Source organism: Ricinus communis, chromosome 5, assembly GCF_019578655.1.
Source record: "Ricinus communis isolate WT05 ecotype wild-type chromosome 5, ASM1957865v1, whole genome shotgun sequence".
In the NCBI taxonomy this organism is placed as follows: domain Eukaryota; kingdom Viridiplantae; phylum Streptophyta; class Magnoliopsida; order Malpighiales; family Euphorbiaceae; genus Ricinus; species Ricinus communis.
The window spans coordinates 30,202,309-30,220,612 of NC_063260.1; the positions used below are offsets into that span (position 1 = coordinate 30,202,309).

Below are 18,304 nucleotides of genomic sequence, written 5' to 3' on the forward strand. Positions count from 1 at the left end.
ATAATAGCATGTGAACATATTAATTCCTTTTCTCTCCTTAAATTTCCATTTTAATGTAGATTATCTTTTTTTATTTAACTAAGTATTTGATTCAATAATTTTTAATTAATTATTTAGAATGTGTTCATTCTCTTGTATTCTAAAATTAGAGTAATTATTCAATTAAGAATTTATTACTTAATAAATATAAAAATTACATATCAATATAATATATGCATTAAAGATGAATATACACATTAAATAAATAGTTATATATTAAAAATAGTACAAGAATTAAAATTTTTTTATATGTATACAGATCATATGAGTAGATATATAAGTGTTATTTCTCAAAATATTCCATTTCGGAAACAAATAAACGAAGATTTCTCTTTTCAGTTCTATGTTCCTCTTGAAAAGGAAAAGAAGCTGGAAAATTCATTTGATTAAGAGTCAATTCATCCCATTTTAATTTTTGTGGTCAAATATATGCGAAGTATTTTACTTTCTTAAATTAAAAGTTAATTTGAGCTTTGAAATTTTTAATATTTTATTTTTGAATTATTTATTTATAGAATAAAATAAGAAAAATTTATTTTGCAATCGTAATAAAAATTGAAAAAACTTAACTATACATATAATAAAATTTATAAACATTTCGACTATCATTTTAGCCATTAACAAAGTTAAAAAAATTCAGTATTGATTTTGAATGATATTAAAGAATGAAAATGATGATAATTTAAATTTTAGATATTAGTTTTATTTTTTCTTAAATCATAAGTATAGTTTTCTTTAACAAAATTTAAAGTAAATTTTAAATTATACTTTAGGAATTTTTTTTAATAAAATGGAGTAAATTGGCCCTCAGTGAAAGTTCAAGAGCAAAATTGACTTTTACTCTAAGTAGAAAGGGCAATAGAACAAATTGGTTTAAATTGAAAAGTAATGTGCTCAGTTATTTGGCTACAAAGATAAAAGAAGGGTTGAATTGAGCTCTTGAAAAACATTTAAGGGCTAAATTAATCTATATTCCAAAATCGATGATCCAACCATCAATTTGACCTTTCCGTGGGAATAAAATAAAATAAAAAATGAAATCCAATCCAACCAACCTGAAAAGCAAATCCAGAATAACCAGTCCCAGTAATAAATTCAGTTACCGCTGCCTCACATTGCTCACGTGTCTACTCCATAAAGCCAGAAAAGAAAAACCGTAACGTAAAATAAAAACTAGAAACCAAACACCAAAAACCCTTAGGATCTAAAAATCGATCGAAAGCCGAAAGCCAAACAATGTTTATGTTATTGCAACTCGGATAATGGAACTCACCGATTCAAGCGATATTACAACTCGCTCACCTCTATTCATTGATCTCAATGAAATTCCTTCCTCTTCTACTTCATCTCCACCTTCCATTGCCCGACCCGACCCCGAATCCAACAAAAGACCGAAACCGGACGAGTTTGATTCTCTCGACATAGTCCGCTCCTTCCACGAGAATCAGGACCCGGCGACAGGGATCGCCGCTGGATTGCCGGAGGAGGAGAAGCTACTAGTATGCGGCGCGTGTGGGAAGCCGGAGGCGCGTGAAAAAGATGAGGTGGTGGTTTGCGATGGTTGTGAGCGAGGGTTTCATTTACTATGTGCAGGAATGCATGGTAAAGAAGAAGTGATGAAGTTTTTGGATTGGATATGTGGAGACTGTGTTAATAACGGTATTAAGAGTAAACGATGGCCATTAGGTGTTAATAAGAGTAAGAAAATGATTTTGGATATTAACGCTTCTCCTCCCAGCGATTGTGACGGTGATGGTGATGGTGACGAGGAGCGTGCTTATTTGAGGTATTTGTTCTTATTTAAAAAATGCTATCTTTTTCAGTTTTCTAATAAGGTCCTTAGAATGATACTACCGAACCATTTAAGAATGTTTTGGTACTAACGAACCATATAAAAATGTTATGTAGACTTAATGATTGTAAAATAGGATTAAAATCTAGTTGAAATACCAATAATGGGATAAAGATTAAACTGCAAGCTCTAAATGTTGTAATAACTGAACTACATGAGCTCTTGGAAGAATCAAGAAACCAACTTCTTTGAATTTTTTTATAAATTTTGTTAAAATAATTCTTAATTCAATTATTTGTGATGAAATTCTATTATAATCATACTATCTAAGTTACATTATCAGGTGGAAGAAATCAATAGTTTTTTTTTTGAATTGCTTCTTAGAATGTCTTGTTGTTCCTGTGACACCATTTGTTCCTTTGCAATCCCAGTCTATCACCACTTGATTGCCGAATATCTTTATTGCTGTGATTGTTAACAAGCATGCTGCACCAGCACAAAAAAGAAGTTGCAATTGGGTTTCATGATTTGTTTCAAGCAGACCTTTTTTTAAAAGAAAAATTGTTGCAAGCAACTTGGGGAACATTTAGATGCTCACTAACTAAAATGAAAATGTAAGTGATTATTTCTTTCTCTGACATGCAATAAATATATATTGGTTGCATAAACTTTTAGGAAGCACGCTCTGGGTGATAATTCTTTCAGTGGAAATACATTTGGTGCCCCAGTGGCATACTCTAACCGTTTGTATGTGGGGAATGGATTTGGTCCTTTTGACTTTAGAAAAGCTTCTGGGCTTATGATGAAGGCTTTCAAGGTGGGTGTTGAAGATATATTGCATCATGCACAGACTGTGGATAGAAGTTTAGAGGAGATAGATTTAGGTTTCCCTCTAGGAAGGTTTAGGAGTAGTAACAGTACAGCCAATAAATTACCATCACGAAGTCCAAATGAGATTCTTCTGCAGGGTCTTAGAGAATTCATTTCTGAAAGGCATGGCATATTGGACGAAGGTTGGCATGTAGAATTAAAAAATTCCGTGAGTGGTTGTGAAGTATTTGTAGCCTATTGTTCTCCAGATGGGAAGACATTTGGTTCAATGGCTGAGGTTGCTTGTTATCTTGGGCTGACACCTAGTACTAGAAGTGATGGGTCTCCTTCTTTGCAAGAAAGGTTGCATTTACCCAAAAAGAGAAAGACAAAGAGATTTTCACTTGCCAATGGTTATGCTGAAACTAAACAAGCTTTGATAAATGGCTATCACAAGGGGCTGTTGTCCAATGGTCAAAGCATAGAAATTGGTGATTCTAAGTTTGGTAAAGTTACGGAAGCTAATATGGAAGAAGAGGATATTGCCAAGTCTCTGCCATCAGATGTAAGCATTCTTTCTGTTAAAAGCTCCTGAGTTGATTTAGTTGCATTTTCATTTTGCTGTTATAATCAGAAAATTTAGATTGTTTGTTTCATAGTGTTACATGTTCCTTGATTACCTGATTTGTGTGCGTACCACCATGATTTATATTTCAGGAAGGACTTCCTCTCCAGTTTGAAGATTTCTTTGTTATATCTTTGGGAAAAATTGATGGGAGACCTTCATATCATGGTCCTCAGCTGATTTGGCCTGTAGGTTATAGATCCTGTTGGCATGACAGAGTTACTGGTTCTCTTTTCATATGTGAAGTGTTGGATGGTGGTGATTCTGGACCTATCTTTAAGGTCAGGAGGTTTTCTTGCTCATCCATACCTATTCCTGTTGGTTCAACAATCTTATATAGAAGAAATCCTTACCAGTTTGCTGGTCAAAACAGCAAAGAGTATAATGATGTAATTAATTATGATATGGACCGCGACAATGATGGCAGTATTGAGATGATTCTTGCAGATAGTTCCCCACCAACAGAAGATGATATTATGACTTGCCTTAGCTATACTTCAAAAAAAGTTTGCGATGTTCGGACGTCAGACTGCTTGCAGCGTAGTTCCCTTCATAACAGGTGTGGAGACCTTTCATCCTATAATTTAGGTTCAGAAGATGAGATTGGTGATTTCTCAGTGGAAGAACGTTCATCATCTTCTGCTTGGAGATTGGCGTCTCAGAAATTAATTGATGTTTACTCTGAAATATGTAAGCAGAAAGGTATTCTTAAGTTATACTGCAAGCATGTTGATAATAAAATGGGGTCATCGACTTGGGATATTGAGGATAAGAGGAGTATAATAAGTTTTGCTTCATTGGCCAAATTTTGCAGTTCCCCCAGCTTGGTAGGCATCCCATTCGAATACCAGGTTGAGGTTGATAATTTGGCTACTGCCCTGTCAAAATGGTTGGATCAGGACAGATTTGGGCTTGACACAGATTTTGTGCAAGAAGTTATAGAACAGCTCCCTGGTGTTGATGCATGTTCAAAGTATGAATTTCTAGCTAATAGAAGTAATTATTCTGTCTCCTTGACAGTCGGAAATGGACTCTTATCAGCTAAAAGGAAAGATGCAGCAGAGTTAGATGAGTCATTTCAAAGATGCAAAAAACCCAGACTAGGAAAAGACCATGAGACAGATGATCGTTATCTACCTCCAGGGAGGCTATTATGCTCTAAGATTCCACCTATCCTTGTTGGTGACTTATATCAGGTACTTCTATGCTAGTTTCTGATGCTGTATTAGATTGAGAGAATCCATTATGTATAGAGGCCTCATGGTTTTTGAGTTTGCCTATGCAGGTATGGGAGTTATTATGGCGATTCCATGAAATATTGGGTTTGGAAGAGCCTTGGTCATTAAGGGAACTTGAAGAAGAGCTTGTCAATCCTTGGTTTGATTGTGCAAGTCTTTCAAAGAATCTTCAAAGGAAGGTCAGTGGAAGTCAAGTAATACATATAGATAAAGCTGATGGAACGAGTGGACCGATCTCTTCTCCCTGCCAAGAACCGTTGAAGGCTGTTAGTGAGGATACTACACATGTGTTCATACAAGTGGAAAAAGGAGGGACCAACGAATCAGTACAATATGGATTTGCATCTGGCACTCAGAGCAAATGCTGTGATGTAACATTAACAGAGGTTCACGGTTCACTGCTGTCTGTGCTAATTAGAGAACTGCAGGCCAAAGTTGCTGTTCTTGTTGATCCGAATTTTGACTCTGGAGAATTAAAATCAAAGCGTGGAAGGAAGAAAGATGTTGACAGCTCAACTCTGATTAGAAGAAGTAAGTGTAATACTCTTCCTATTAATGCTTTGACTTGGCCAGAATTAGCTCGGAGATATATTTTGGCCGTCTTGTCCATGGAGGGTAATCTTGACTCTACTGAGATTACTGCTCGTGAAAGTGGTAAAGTGTTTCGCTGCTTGCAAGGTGATGGTGGCGTGCTTTGTGGCTCACTTTCGGGAGTTGCAGGGATGGAGGCAGATGCACTTGTAAGATTGAATTCCATTCCTTTGTTATGCTTAATTACTTCAAACATTCGCTTTCTTTAAAATTATCAACTGCATTTTCTGGTCATGTATAATTATTCAGCAATGTTATTCATTTGGCTATAGGCCTATGGTTTCTGAATATATAGATGTATATGCATATGTCGTGCCTTGCGTCATTGTGTGTTTGTACACGTGTGTGCCTTTACATGTGGGTTTAATTTTCCTTGGCTTCTTATTCTAGTGGAAAGTTAGTGAGATACAAGGAACTATGGAAGCTCTTATTGATGTTTTATCTTGGTGTTTAGCTGCTTGCAGAGGCTACAAGGCAAATTTATGGTTCATTGATGAGGGAAAATGATGTTCTTATCATAGAGGACGAAGTGACTGATGCAAGTGATTCTTGTGAGAAGAACAGTGTGAAGGATGGTAATATTCCAGAGTGGGCACAGATGCTAGAACCTGTTAGAAAGCTACCCACCAATGTTGGGACTAGAATCAGAAAGTGTGTTTATTTAGCATTGGAGAAATGTCCTCCAGAATGGGCAAAAAAGAGATTAGAGAATTCAATTAGTAAGGAAGTCTACAAGGGCAATGCATCAGGTCCTACTAAGGTGCTCCTGACCGAAACTTATTTTCTTGTTAATATTCTATATTTTGGATCTCATATTTTACTTCTACTATAGAATTTATTTCTACTAAGATGCATGCTAGAAAAATAGAAGTTGTAACATGAAAAGTACTGGAAGATAAGACTCTGTTCATATTTGAGCAGCAGCCTGCTGGAGCACTCCATGCTAACAATTCTAAAAGCATTGATATAAAATGCAGCAATATATGCTTAATAAGTGTTGAAAACTTAATGATGGAGTTGAAGCTCTCACATGGTGAAAAGGTTTGCTAGCTAAATAATATTCATAACCTAGGGAAGAGTGTCTTCCCCTGAGCACATTGTACTTTATATTGTATGAGAATCTGATTACTTTTTAAAACCAAGATTGGGCAGTGGAAGCTTGCTTTTACGAAAACAAGTCCTACAAATTTTTAATGGTTTTTACAAATAATGAAAGTTTTCATGTAGACTCTACAGCCGGCGTTAAATTCGCAGACCCAGGAGTGTTTCAATTGGTGCATCCACATTGTCATTTTCCATTTAATTCATTAGTTTTCTCTAATTTAATGAATATCTAACTAGAGGTGTGCCATTAGTCATTATTTTAGCAAACTTTGTACCTTAAGTAATCCATATAATAGATTGTGATTATGGTATTGCTAAGGATTTGAACTTCTGATTTTGACTTTTAATAATCCTGATTTTTGGTTGCTGTCCCTTTTACCTTGGCTTTTTCTTTAAACAAAAATAGCTGTTCTTTCATTATCAATTGTGGGGCTTAGTTAATGTTACTTTTTAGCTCCAGTCATTGATAGGCATGATCCTAAATTAAGTGCTGATTGTTGGTTGAATGCAGAAAGCTGTTCTTTCAGTGCTAGCAGATGTATTGGGTGAAGGATTGTCTCAGAAATCCAATAATAGAAATAAAAGAAAGATTACTGTCCCTGTATCTGACATCATTATGAAACAATGTCGCATTATACTGCGTCATGCTGCTGCTGCGGATGATGCAAAAGTTTTCTGCACTTTACTGGGAAGAAATCTAATAAATTCTTGCGACCATGATGATGAGGGGCTTCTTGGATATCCAGCCATGGTTTCCCGACCTCTAGATTTTAGGACCATTGATTTGAGATTGGCAGTTGGAGCATATGGCGGATCACATGAATCTTTTCTTGAGGATGTTCGAGAGGTTTGTTACTGATCACAAGTTGGATTGTTTTGTTATCTTTTGCTTGTTATAACCATGGAAAATTGCTTTGTTGCATACTATAGAGACACTTGAAATTGATATGTTAACTATATTTCTTTCATAAGGATGTTTAATTCAAGCAGCTATCTGAATGCGTTAATGTATGAATTGCTGAGTGAACTTAGTTGTCTGTATTGTCGATCATGTTACAGTAAAATGCTGGGTTATCTTCTGGTACTGTTTCTCTGGACTTGAATTCCCATAAACTGGGGAATATATGTGATGTCTAGTTGAGAGATTCTTATTTTTTAAATAATTTTTGTGTGCGCATGGATTCTGTGCTATAGATTTTGGTATCTGCTCTCATGCATTTCCTTTGAATCTGACCAAGGTATAAATAGGCTTATTAGTCAAGGAATTTATCTGATTGCAGAAATTTAGTAGATTCTGAGGTTCTGTTAGTAAGTCGGTGGTTAATGCGAATAGTTTGTTTCCTTGTTTGTTAAAAGTGGTAGGGCTTTAAAATTCTAACTGACTTAAAGCTATATTTTGGCAAAGCTTTCCGTATGATTGACTTTTATAATTATTTTACATCTATCAGAATTACTTAAGTTTGTATGGATGTTTCTTATCTGTGTAAAGATACCTATAGAGGTTTGCTCGCTCCATGAAATTCTGAAACACTTTTGAGGTTTTATATTCTTTTTTTCCTGATCATTTTCTGAATTGATCATCTACAATGCTAAGTTTTGCTTTTGGATATTATTCATTCTTTGTCAACCGGAATTAATGGTTTCATATTTTAGTACTATTTGTTGAATTCTTAAGATCTGTAAAATGTACTACTGAGTTTTTCTTTTATCTTACAGTTATGGAACAATGTACGAACTGCATTTAGGGATCAGCCTGACGTGATTGAATTGGTTGAGACACTGTCACAAAATTTTGAATCACTGTATGAAAAGGAGGTATTGACTTCTACTCAACTCATAGTTAAAAGTCGTTTCCTGGTTCCTCGCCCCATCTTCATTTGCCACTGCTTACTAAAGTCGTTTTGCAATTAATTATCATCTAAATGCTCATGTAATTTATAATGTTACTACTGCATAAGATCAATAGACATACATATGTGCTTAAAGCCCTGTCACCTCTGGATTCAAACTTATGCGTTCATGCCACCTTTGTAGACTGTGGTTGATAATCATGAAAGTTGCAGCCACTTGTTTACATAATTATTTCAGAGTGATAAGAGAATCCATTTATGAAGCCGACAAGGATTGGAAAAGGACGCATAAGTCTAGGAGATAGGGAAGATAACTTTCAGTTGGTTGTTACATGCATATTTGCTGTTTGACCTCTAATCCAGCTCTCTCTTTGTGTGCATATTGATGTTAGTTACCTTATTTGTTGCTTGTTATCTCTTCTGCTTGCATCTCTCTGAAAGTGTCACTCTTCTGCGATGTAGGTGGTCACTCTCGTTCAGAAATTTGAAGAATTTGCGAAATTGGATCGTCTGAGTGCAGAAACTAAAAAAGATTTAGATATAGTTTTGGCATCAACAAATGAGATCCCGAAAGCTCCTTGGGATGAAGGTGTCTGCAAAGTATGCGGTTTTGATAAGGATGACGACAGCGTTCTATTATGTGATACATGTGATGCTGAGTATCATACTTATTGCTTAAATCCTCCACTTGCAAGGATTCCTGAAGGAAACTGGTATTGTCCGTCTTGTGTTTCTGTACGTATGGTTCAAGAGGCATCAGTTAGTACTCAGGTCATTGGCCAAACTAGCTGTAAAAAGTATCAGGGGGAAATGACCCGTATTTACTTGGAGACTCTTGTTCATTTAGCATCTGCAATGGAAGAAAAAGATTATTGGGATTTTGGCGTAGATGAGGTTTGTGGATCTATGATCACATACTTTTGCTATATGTTCTGAGGTTTTAATTAGTATGCAATTTTTTCTGGTCCCAATTCACTTGCTATGTTTTTAACCCACCCAATACCAATGGCAACAAGCTGCACTCACTATCCATACTGTAACCCAAACGTGAAACTCAAATGTGGGTTGCAGTTTGTCTTAAATCAAAGTTGTTTTGTAGACATGTCCTTGAGGCACACTGGTTAAATTATAAATCCTAGTCTGAGCACAATTTCCTCAATTTTCTCACAACTTTCATGGAGCTTCATATTGTATTGTTTCTAAAGTGGCTTTTTAACTGGAAGGAAACATACAATTTGTGGAGGTACAACTATGCATCCAGTAAATAAATATTTGATGGTTTGTTGATTGGAGGGTGAAAGTTGGAGCACTCAAGGTAGATAATAGGGTTATCATCCAGATTTTGCATTAATGAATGTGACTTATGTAGGCACTAACGTCTGTTATTCACCGAGTATGATTTTGTCTGATTTGTTCTCTGTTTCCTCTCTCTTGGTCATCTTAATTTAGCAAATTTCATTTCTACTGTGAATGCAGCGCACCTTCCTTCTTAAGTTTCTTTGTGATGAATTGCTCAACTCAGCTCTTGTTCGTCAGCACCTTGAGCAGTGTATGGAAAGTACAGCTGAAGTGCAGCAGAAATTGCGTACATTATATGCTGAATGGAAAAACCTCAAGTCCAAGGAAGAATTTATGGCTCTGAAATCTGCAAAGATGGGTACTGGTGCATCTGGTGAAGTAAAGGAAGGGCTTGTTTCTGCATTAAAAGATCAGGGGAAATCTGTTGGACAGCCACCTGTTTTGGGTGATAAGCCTAGCGACTGTTGTGCCCCCTCTGATGATGTATCTGCAGTAGATGGAAGTCCAGAGGGAAATGGAATTAATGGCTTTGATAAACACCCTTCTGAAATAAATTATGAGAAGAAGCCTAGTCACGACAGCCAGAACATTGATTCTACCAATAACCATGGCCCAGTGAAAGATATGCATGATGCCATGGAGGGCAGCAATGACCCTTCTAAAGAAAACAGTAAACCCTTGGGACCAAGTCAGTTGCCTTTATCAAATCATTCAACAGAAATAGATCAGATGGATGAAGCTCCCTGCGAGGGTAGTCTGCAAACATATATGGAGAGGGACTCTTCAACTCTTCAGCCACCTTCAGATCATCCAGGATTTTCTCTCTCATCAGACATGAACGCTCTTGTTGTTTTGAATTTGCCGTCTGTTACTATGAATGAGTCACAAGCCTACCATACTGATGTGAGCGCCATAAAGGATGACATTCTTCGTCTGCAGAATTTGATTAGCAGCATGGAGTCGCAACTTTCGAAACAGTCTTTGCGGAGGGAGTTTCTGGGTAGTGATTCCAGAGGTCATTTATACTGGGCTTCAGCAACACCTAATGGGCATCCTCAAATTGTGGTGGACAGGAGTTTGACATTTCAGCACAGGAAAATATCACATCACAGGCTGGGCAATAGTTCAGTGCTGCAGCATTCTTCTTCATCTGGCATAGACGCTTGTTTGAATTTGGAGGGTTCAAGAGCTTGTTTTCCGTTCCTGTTTAACCCAAATGGTACTTTGTCTATGAGTTCAGCATGGGTTTCATATGAAACTGATGCAGAGATTGAGGAGCTTATTGGCTGGTTGGGGAACAATAACCAGAAGGAAATTGAGCTGAAAGAGTCAATTATGCAATGGCTAAAGCTAAGATTCCAAGAGAGTCAAAGGATTAGAGACCCAGTTCAGGAAGAATGCCGAGCTGGTTTGTCAACAATCAGGAACAATGATCAAACTGCATTTTCTAATTGTCTTACCAAGGCTACCTTGCTTCTGGAGAAGAATTATGGTGCCTTTGTTGAATTAGACACCAGTGACATGTTGAAGAAACGAGGAAAGAAGACCAGAGGTACCAATGAAGAGAAGACATACCGCTGTGATTGTTTAGAGCTGATTTGGCCCTCCAGAAACCATTGTTACTCTTGCCATAGAACATCCTCCAATGATGTGGAATTTGAGGGGCATAGTGATGGTAGGTGCAGTTCAGTTCCACAATCCCGTGAGAAAAGTGAAGAAACTAATGACTCTTTAAAAGGAAGGGGGAATGTGAAAGCTGAGGTCACTTGGAAAGAGAAAAAAAGTGAAATAGACAAGCTTCATTCTTCCATGGGTGGTCTGTCTGAGCTTCGTGCAAGGTTGATTAAGTTTCAAAATGAAGGGATAAATTGTCCCTATGACCTTTTAGACATATGTTCCAAGTTTGTTACTGAAGATTCCAACAAAGAATTGGTGCAGGATATTGGTCTTATTGGGTCAAATGGGATTCCCCCATTCGTCACATCCATTTCTCCATACCTCAGTGATTCCATCTCTGTGTTGATATCACCTGAGAATAATACTAGAATTCCAGGTGATGAGTGTAATGTTGATGAGAGGCAGGTATTTCCACAAGGCAACTGGAATGAAAACCGTGCAGTTCTTCAGAGCTCATCTGACAATTCTACCAGGAAAACTTCTATAAATGAAATTGGCGAAGTATTAAAAACCAATAAGCCTCCTTTGGGATGCTTGCAACGAAGGGGGAAAAAGTCCTCTTTAGGTAAATGTTTCCCTGAGATGGGACCTGGTTGCTGCTGTGTAGTTCCAGAGTCTTCATTAATGCCATTAGTTGGTAAAGTTTCAAGTATCTTAAGGCAACTAAAGATCAATTTGCTTGACATGGAAGCTGCACTTCCTGAAGAAGCCTTGAGACCAGCAAAGGGACAGTTGGGAAGGAGGTGGGCCTGGCGTGCGTATGTTAAATCTGCAGAGTCAATATATCAGGTTGGTCTTATTGCATCTTTTTTAATTGCCTACATCTGTCTAATTCAACTGTTTGGAATGCATATTATGTCTGACCAGTGGTACACTTAAGAATGTTTTACAACCATTTGGAATCATGTTGTATCTTTTTTAAAAAAAAATGTAACGTGGAGGCAGTTTATTTAAATAATGTTTCACTATAATCTCACTAGTTCTAAAAGTAAAAAATTTGAAACAAAAGGAAAATTAAACGAGTATGGGTTTGTGTGCACATGCTTTTGTGTGTGCAGTTACACATGGCTATAAATTTTATGTTGGTACCGGGAATGTTTTGACATGAGTGGGTGGCTGTGCAGAAAATGGTTATTGTGACAGTACTATATAGTAATCGTGGTCAGAAACAGATAAGATTTTTCCTATTGATATTGATGTTTTGATAGTTATAACTTAGAATGGGCTTTTCAAACATCATCATTACTAGGAATTGTTGGTTGGTAATAGTTGTCTTTTTTATCTTTTTCCACCGATTTTTGTATTTTTGCTTTTCCTCATTTGGGACTATTTAGTGCTGAAATCTTGCTGATAAAATAAGAGATCAACATTTTTTGTGATTTCAAATCATTTCATTTTTAATTTATGTCTGATCTCTTTCTGTGATGTACTTAAATGTATACGGTTTTTTTGGCATGTCTATATGTCTATGTTGGACATGCCTAACCATCTTAAAACACTTCCACTGAACTTTTATTTAATTGATTCTGTTTTCTATTTATAAACAGTGAGGTGGACGCTATCTTGCTCAAGGATTAAAATCGCTATTTTTCCTTTCTCAATTTAGTAAGATTGCAAATAAAATTTCCTTGCTTTCTTTTTCTCAGATGGTCCGAGCAACAATTATGTTGGAGGAGATGATTAAGACAGAGTATTTGCGGAATGAGTGGTGGTATTGGTCGTCACTTTCTGCTGCTGCCAAAACTTCTACAGTTGCATCCCTAGCTCTACGTATATATTCCCTTGATGCTTGCATTGTGTATGAGAAGAACTCCAATTCAGATCCAAGCGTGAATTTGAAGCTTAGCAGCTTAGTCAACCAGAAGCCTGTCAATGACATGGATTTGGTAGAAAAATGCAGGGTAACCAGGAAATCTAACAAGAAGAGGAAAGAACCCGAAGGCTGACCTTGGGATATGCAGTATTGGAATTAATGGGGAAATTTTGATTGGCTTTGTAATTGAATCCAGAAATATGGATGAGGGCAGCAGGATAGCGTTGTTGGAGTCATGGTATCAAAATGACAATGTTGATTGAATTTGCTCAGATGGACCTCTGCTGCCAATTTTGCCACTGCTGATTCTTGTGCATGTATATATACACAAGGCTGACGTGCTAACAGATGGTGGGTTGTGAAGCTGAGCTTGTAGAATTATCTGCTTCAAAATCGAAAGCACAGAGGGGATCAGTAGATTAACAAACAATTTCCCAATTTTGAACTGATTTGGGCTGCGATTTTCATTTTACGGCTTGGAAAATGAAATGGAAAGATGTTTTCTTGTCAGAGGAAGTTCCATATTCATACATGGACAAACATGATGTAAAAAGGGAGTAAATTAAATAGGAAAGAAATGGAAAAGATTTATAACAAAGTAGATTTAGGCAATAATTCATTCTTTATAGATTTCAATTTGTCTCTCTTATATGTTACATATCAGGGAGGAATAAAATTCAAGCACCTTGCGGTGGTTTCTCTTCTTTTTGTTTTTTTGTTTAAATGCTTTCTTTGACCCATGTGATTCAAGGTACTTACCTTGATATGGAAAAGTGTGGTTCTGTCCCTAATACTAATGGCATCTGCTGTCTTTTCCGTGATGTCTTTTGGGGGCAAGAATAGAGAGGCTTAGGAGCTTTTGCCGTCCAGTGAGAATATGGTAAAGTTCATTTCGGATCGTTGCCGTACCAAGGGATTGAAAAAGGTTATCGTTCCCATTTCCTATCTTCTGCACGCCACACCCTACCTTGAGAAGGACCACCAGTCAATTCCGCTTTGGCGACTTTGAAATAATCCTATCTCATTCAAGTTTTGCAATTTCAAGCAAGCAGTATTATGATCTTATAGATGACTCCAGAATCTATTGAACTACTCTCAATTGGTTCTGATATATTATTTGACCATCACCGGAAAGAATTCAAGTAGGAGTTAGTGAGTCACAGTCATTCATCTTAATCATACTTTACTTAATGATCTTGTAAACTTGATGCTTTGACAGGTCTCAGTGCCGTTGAGATTTGATCTATGGACATAATTATCATTTGAAGAATTAATAGCTTCACAAAATCAAGAATATTGTCAAAGCGGGAGCATAAACTATGACAGAGAGACCAGAAACAGGACAAGAAATTTAAAGAAAAAAAAAAAAAAGTAAGGGAGAGTGGGAAGAACAGATTCTGATAAAGTTAACAGCAAGTTGGAAGTGGTTGGTGACGTAGAGGTTTGTTGAAGCCCTTCACATGGAAGTATTGTTGTTGAGTGGACAATTCAGACCCCACCTTTTAGTTCCTCCCTCCCAAATGAATATCTTATAGAAAGTCTCCAAATTGTGCCCTGAATTTCAACTATATGCAAGTTTTAGCAGGCTTTTACTTTTTTGTGGTGGAAACTCTGATATCAGTTTGCATCAACCACATTTGTATGCTATATCAGAAAGCCGAAGAAGCCGTTCCTCCTTGCAGTATGGTTTTGAATGTCTGTGGCCATTGCAACAGAACTCTTTTCTCTTATTTAATATCCCATACACTTCCTGTTTGTTTTCTTGCGGACCACTGATGAATATTTTGGACCCTTCAGGAGAACTATTCCGGACGGTTGACTTTCTCTTTTTTCTCAATACATTTTCTTCTGTGAATGTTTCTTAATATGCTCAAACTGTTTTGTTTCTTCTTATCTATATAATGATGATTGTTTTAGTTACATGTGTGGTTGTCCACATTGACACAAGGATATGTATGTTTCTTTTTAATATTTGAGAATTAACAAAAAGATTGATTGTATAATAACTCATCGCATTGACAATTTTATAATGATTTATTGGATATTTTATAAAATAAAACTAGAGAAAAATAATTGTATTTATTTCTATAATTCCTTTTTGAAAAAGAAAAGAGTATCTCTATAAAAAAAAAAAATGTCATCTTCACATCTTTTTTGTTTTTTTAATAGGCAGATTCGAGATTTAATCTTTATTCTGATGGTTGTGGTTAACAATTCTATGCATATAAATATAAAAAATAAAACAAAAAAGATAAAAGGGTAACATACATTTGACCTCAATACTTCAAATTTTTATTCATGAACTTGGCCCTTAAATCCCTTTCAAGGATCCCAGCCACCCAACTGGCCATTTACCATCTTGAATTTCTTTTCTTTTCTTTGTTTCTTTTATTTTCATTCTTTTGAATTTCCATTTGCAAGTAGGAGGTTCACAACTGAACACTATTGTAACAAGTTAAAGAAAAGCTCCTTAAGACCACATCCACCATCCCAAAGGCTCTTCCACCTCATGCTGCTGCTGCCCAGCCGTAACAAATACATCGGAGAAGTAGCTCCGGCCATCATCACTTCCGTCATCCTCCTCTGACTGAATGCCATCTGCTGGGATTACACATCCAGCGTAGTTATCATTCTGAAAGAATGAATCCCCGCTGTCCAAAAGCTGTGGACTGTCCTGATCATCTACCACTGCACTTCCAGTGCTTCCAGAGCTGAGCCGGTCCTCAACCTTCACATTGAGCTCAAAAGCAGATGCATTCGCTGTAACCGCCGGAAGAGACTCCGGTTCTTGTCCTGGAATTGTTGCTCCGGTCAATTCTTTGGTTTGCAGCTTTTCAGTCAAAGAAACAACCTACAATTTATAATATTAAAGTTAGCTACCTTTCCCTTTCTGAAAAGAACAAGTCTTGCATATATTCTTTCTTTCTTCTCTATCTTTATAAAACAAGGTGGGTTAAGAACAGATGCTACATACACATATTACAAAAGACATGTTTGTTTTTTGAGGTAGAATCTAGTGGAAAGGACCCACTACGTACTACAGCAATAGGTCTTAATCATCTATGACAATAGGTGTCCAGAAAGAACTGGGAGTTCTTTCTTATGAGAACTAAAAGACACAAACATCCCACGTTTATCAATCACAAATAAGTCTGAATCTGCCTTTGTCACCTTTGATTCTTTTTTTATTTTTCTTTCATTAGTGGAAGATAGTGATCAACATCAACTTCTTTAATTTGTCTTGTGCAATAATACTTTTCTTTTTCTTCTTTTTTTTTAACCTTCTTCTAACAATTCATGATGAGTGCTTTGCCCGTGAAATAAATACATACATGTCGATGATGTTCTAATGGTTTGGTGCCTAATTTAATAGAGTTGCGCATATAACCCAAGAATATTTTCTTAGGATTCTCAATAAACTGCCAATTTTAGTGAAACATCCATCAACTGAAAAGTCTGTCTAAGCTCATGCGTATAGTGAATTGATATCTTTACAGAAGTAGTGTAATAGGATTTAATAGAAAATAATGTAACTATTTAGACAGATAATAATCTTGAAGAGAAACTGAAGTTCCTATAGTTACCTCAGATTTAAGCTTCTGATTTTCCTTGACAGTATTGTCAAAATCAGAGAGAAGGGAATCATAAGAAGCTTTGAGAACGTCATAGTCCCTCTCAAGCTGCTTAGTCTTCCAACGGGCGCGGCGGTTTTGGAACCACACAGCCACCTGTCTGGGCTGCATCCCCAGCTTCTTGGCCAACTGGGTCTTTCGCTCTGGCTCCAGCTTGTTCTCTTCCTCAAAACTCTTCTCCAACAGATTCACCTAATTCACAAGACAGTCATAAATTATACACGCTGAGTTTAAAACATCTTTACCACAATCCTTATATCTACAAGCAAATAAAAGATTTCATAGGCAAATTCTTATATTTCGAATCCTGCATGTGTTTTCTACATTCATCAAGGCAAAGTTGAATAACTGTTATTTTTTCTCTTTACTTTTATTCAAGACATGCATCTTGTTCATATAGTATATTTCATTCTAATTCTCTCAATTATTACTGTTCACGCCGTGAGGTCTCCAGTAATTAATAAAAAGGGAAGAAAAAAAAGAGAGAGAGAAATTAAAGAGAATCGGATACTGATGGGGCTAGGAAATGAATAGTCCATATGCCAAATCTTCATAGGAATATATTGTTCTTCAAAAAATTAGATGTTACTATAGCCATTTAGTCTCTGTAGTTCCATAGTCAGATACTTATCCTGACACTCTCTTTCTTCTTTAAATTTTTTTTGATGTGTCATATAAAATAACTTAACTCATGACAAGTGGTGTAAATTGAATATAATAAGCCTTTAGCATAGATACCTGCTCCGAAGTGAGACGGCGCTTCTTCTCCGGCAACTGCTCATCATAATATTCATCGTCAAAAAAGTCTTCCGGTGAGCTGAAAAATGGTCTCTTCTTGGAAGTGTCCTCCATTTTGAACATTGATCTTGGACCTTCAACATCGTACCGAATAATTATCCATTAGCACTTTAATATTGTGTATATCTTGTGTATTTGCGGGTAAAAGATTGATCAGTTTACAGCTTTCAATCATGCTCCACCAAAAAGAACATAGAAATTTTTCTTTCAATAAAAAAGTCGGCATATGGTGTACGTAAAAATATAATTATTATTACCTCGAAAAACGGAATCACAGTTCCCGAGGAACAACATGTTCCCGCCGTGGCAAGAAGAGGCCGAGGGATTGAAGAGAAGGCGTCCAGACTGATCCATGTCTTTTCACTTTTATCTTACAAGTACGTGTGCTTAATCTGTATATCTTTGTGTCAGATCTCCAAACACAGAGACACAAAAACTAACAGAAAGGTCAAGATGTTTGTCTTATCGTTGAACTTATATGTGTATGAAAATATATATATAGGGTTATCATATAAATTAGAAAAGCATGAGCTTGTGGCGAAAAAAACTGGTAGTCCAGAGTAACCTCGCCGGAGTCTCAAGTGGACAGATACAAGATCCCATCACGCCGCGACCAGCCGGGTAGACACCTTTGCGTTTTTCTTGTTAGTGCCTAACCAAGAAAATCAAGAATTTAAACCTAGCCAAGAAAGATCACCGAGTCTCCATAGAGATGGTGATATGACTAGGAAAAGGAAAACTAAAAAAAACCCAAGAAAGTAATCACCGGAAAGTTTTGTATTCCGGCGAGAGAGAGAGAGAGAGAGAGAGCGAGAGTATTAGAGCAAGAGATTGTTAAGGTGCCGCTTGTAGGTGTTTTTTGCAGCTAAAAGTGTGAGAGTCGATCAGACTGCCTTTTATAATGGTGGCGGTAATCATTAAATGACATAAATGTCCTTGGAGAGTGGAATTTCTTATTAAGAGATATGGACAATTTGGTGATCTTGTTAACTTGGCGGAGATTAGTGTAGAGTTGACTAATGTGCGGCCAGGGAGG

At 36.7% G+C, this 18,304-nt stretch overlaps 2 protein-coding genes across 2 annotated transcripts; one reads left to right on the plus strand and one right to left on the minus strand.

The window, feature by feature from the left end:
* Positions 1-1,155: 1,155 nt before the first annotated feature.
* LOC8269320 (methyl-CpG-binding domain-containing protein 9) lies at positions 1,156-13,542 on the plus strand. Its single transcript, XM_048374132.1, has 10 exons — positions 1,156-1,825; positions 2,507-3,206; positions 3,359-4,462; positions 4,552-5,244; positions 5,550-5,855; positions 6,711-7,046; positions 7,916-8,014; positions 8,512-8,943; positions 9,526-11,814; positions 12,672-13,542. Exons 1-10 carry the CDS (start codon positions 1,302-1,304, stop codon positions 12,969-12,971), a joined length of 6,783 nt encoding a protein of 2,260 aa, XP_048230089.1. The 5' UTR covers positions 1,156-1,301; the 3' UTR covers positions 12,972-13,542.
* A 1,565-nt stretch (positions 13,543-15,107) lies between these two features.
* LOC8269319 (homeobox-leucine zipper protein HAT5) lies at positions 15,108-18,182 on the minus strand. The gene is made up of 5 exons (XM_048374133.1): positions 18,035-18,182; positions 17,526-17,920; positions 17,209-17,342; positions 16,423-16,662; positions 15,108-15,689 (listed from the first exon to the last, which is right to left on the minus strand). Exons 2-5 carry the CDS (start codon positions 17,620-17,622, stop codon positions 15,309-15,311), a joined length of 852 nt encoding a protein of 283 aa, XP_048230090.1. The 5' UTR covers positions 17,623-17,920; positions 18,035-18,182; the 3' UTR covers positions 15,108-15,308.
* Between the last annotated feature and the right edge of the window lie 122 nt (positions 18,183-18,304).

Coding starts and splice junctions, on each gene's coding strand:
- LOC8269320 (XM_048374132.1), top strand. CDS start 1,302: ATGGAACTCACCGATTCAAGCGATATTACAACTCGCTCACCTCTATTC. Junction 5,245..5,549: donor GGATGGAGGCAGATGCACTT/GTAAGATTGAAT, acceptor CTTGGTGTTTAG/CTGCTTGCAGAGGCTACAAG. Junction 8,944..9,525: donor GGGATTTTGGCGTAGATGAG/GTTTGTGGATCT, acceptor CTGTGAATGCAG/CGCACCTTCCTTCTTAAGTT.
- LOC8269319 (XM_048374133.1), bottom strand. CDS start 17,622: ATGGATCAGTCTGGACGCCTTCTCTTCAATCCCTCGGCCTCTTCTTGC. Junction 16,663..17,208: donor GCCGTCTCACTTCGGAGCAG/GTATCTATGCTA, acceptor CTTGTGAATTAG/GTGAATCTGTTGGAGAAGAG. Junction 15,690..16,422: donor ATCAGAAGCTTAAATCTGAG/GTAACTATAGGA, acceptor TATAAATTGTAG/GTTGTTTCTTTGACTGAAAA.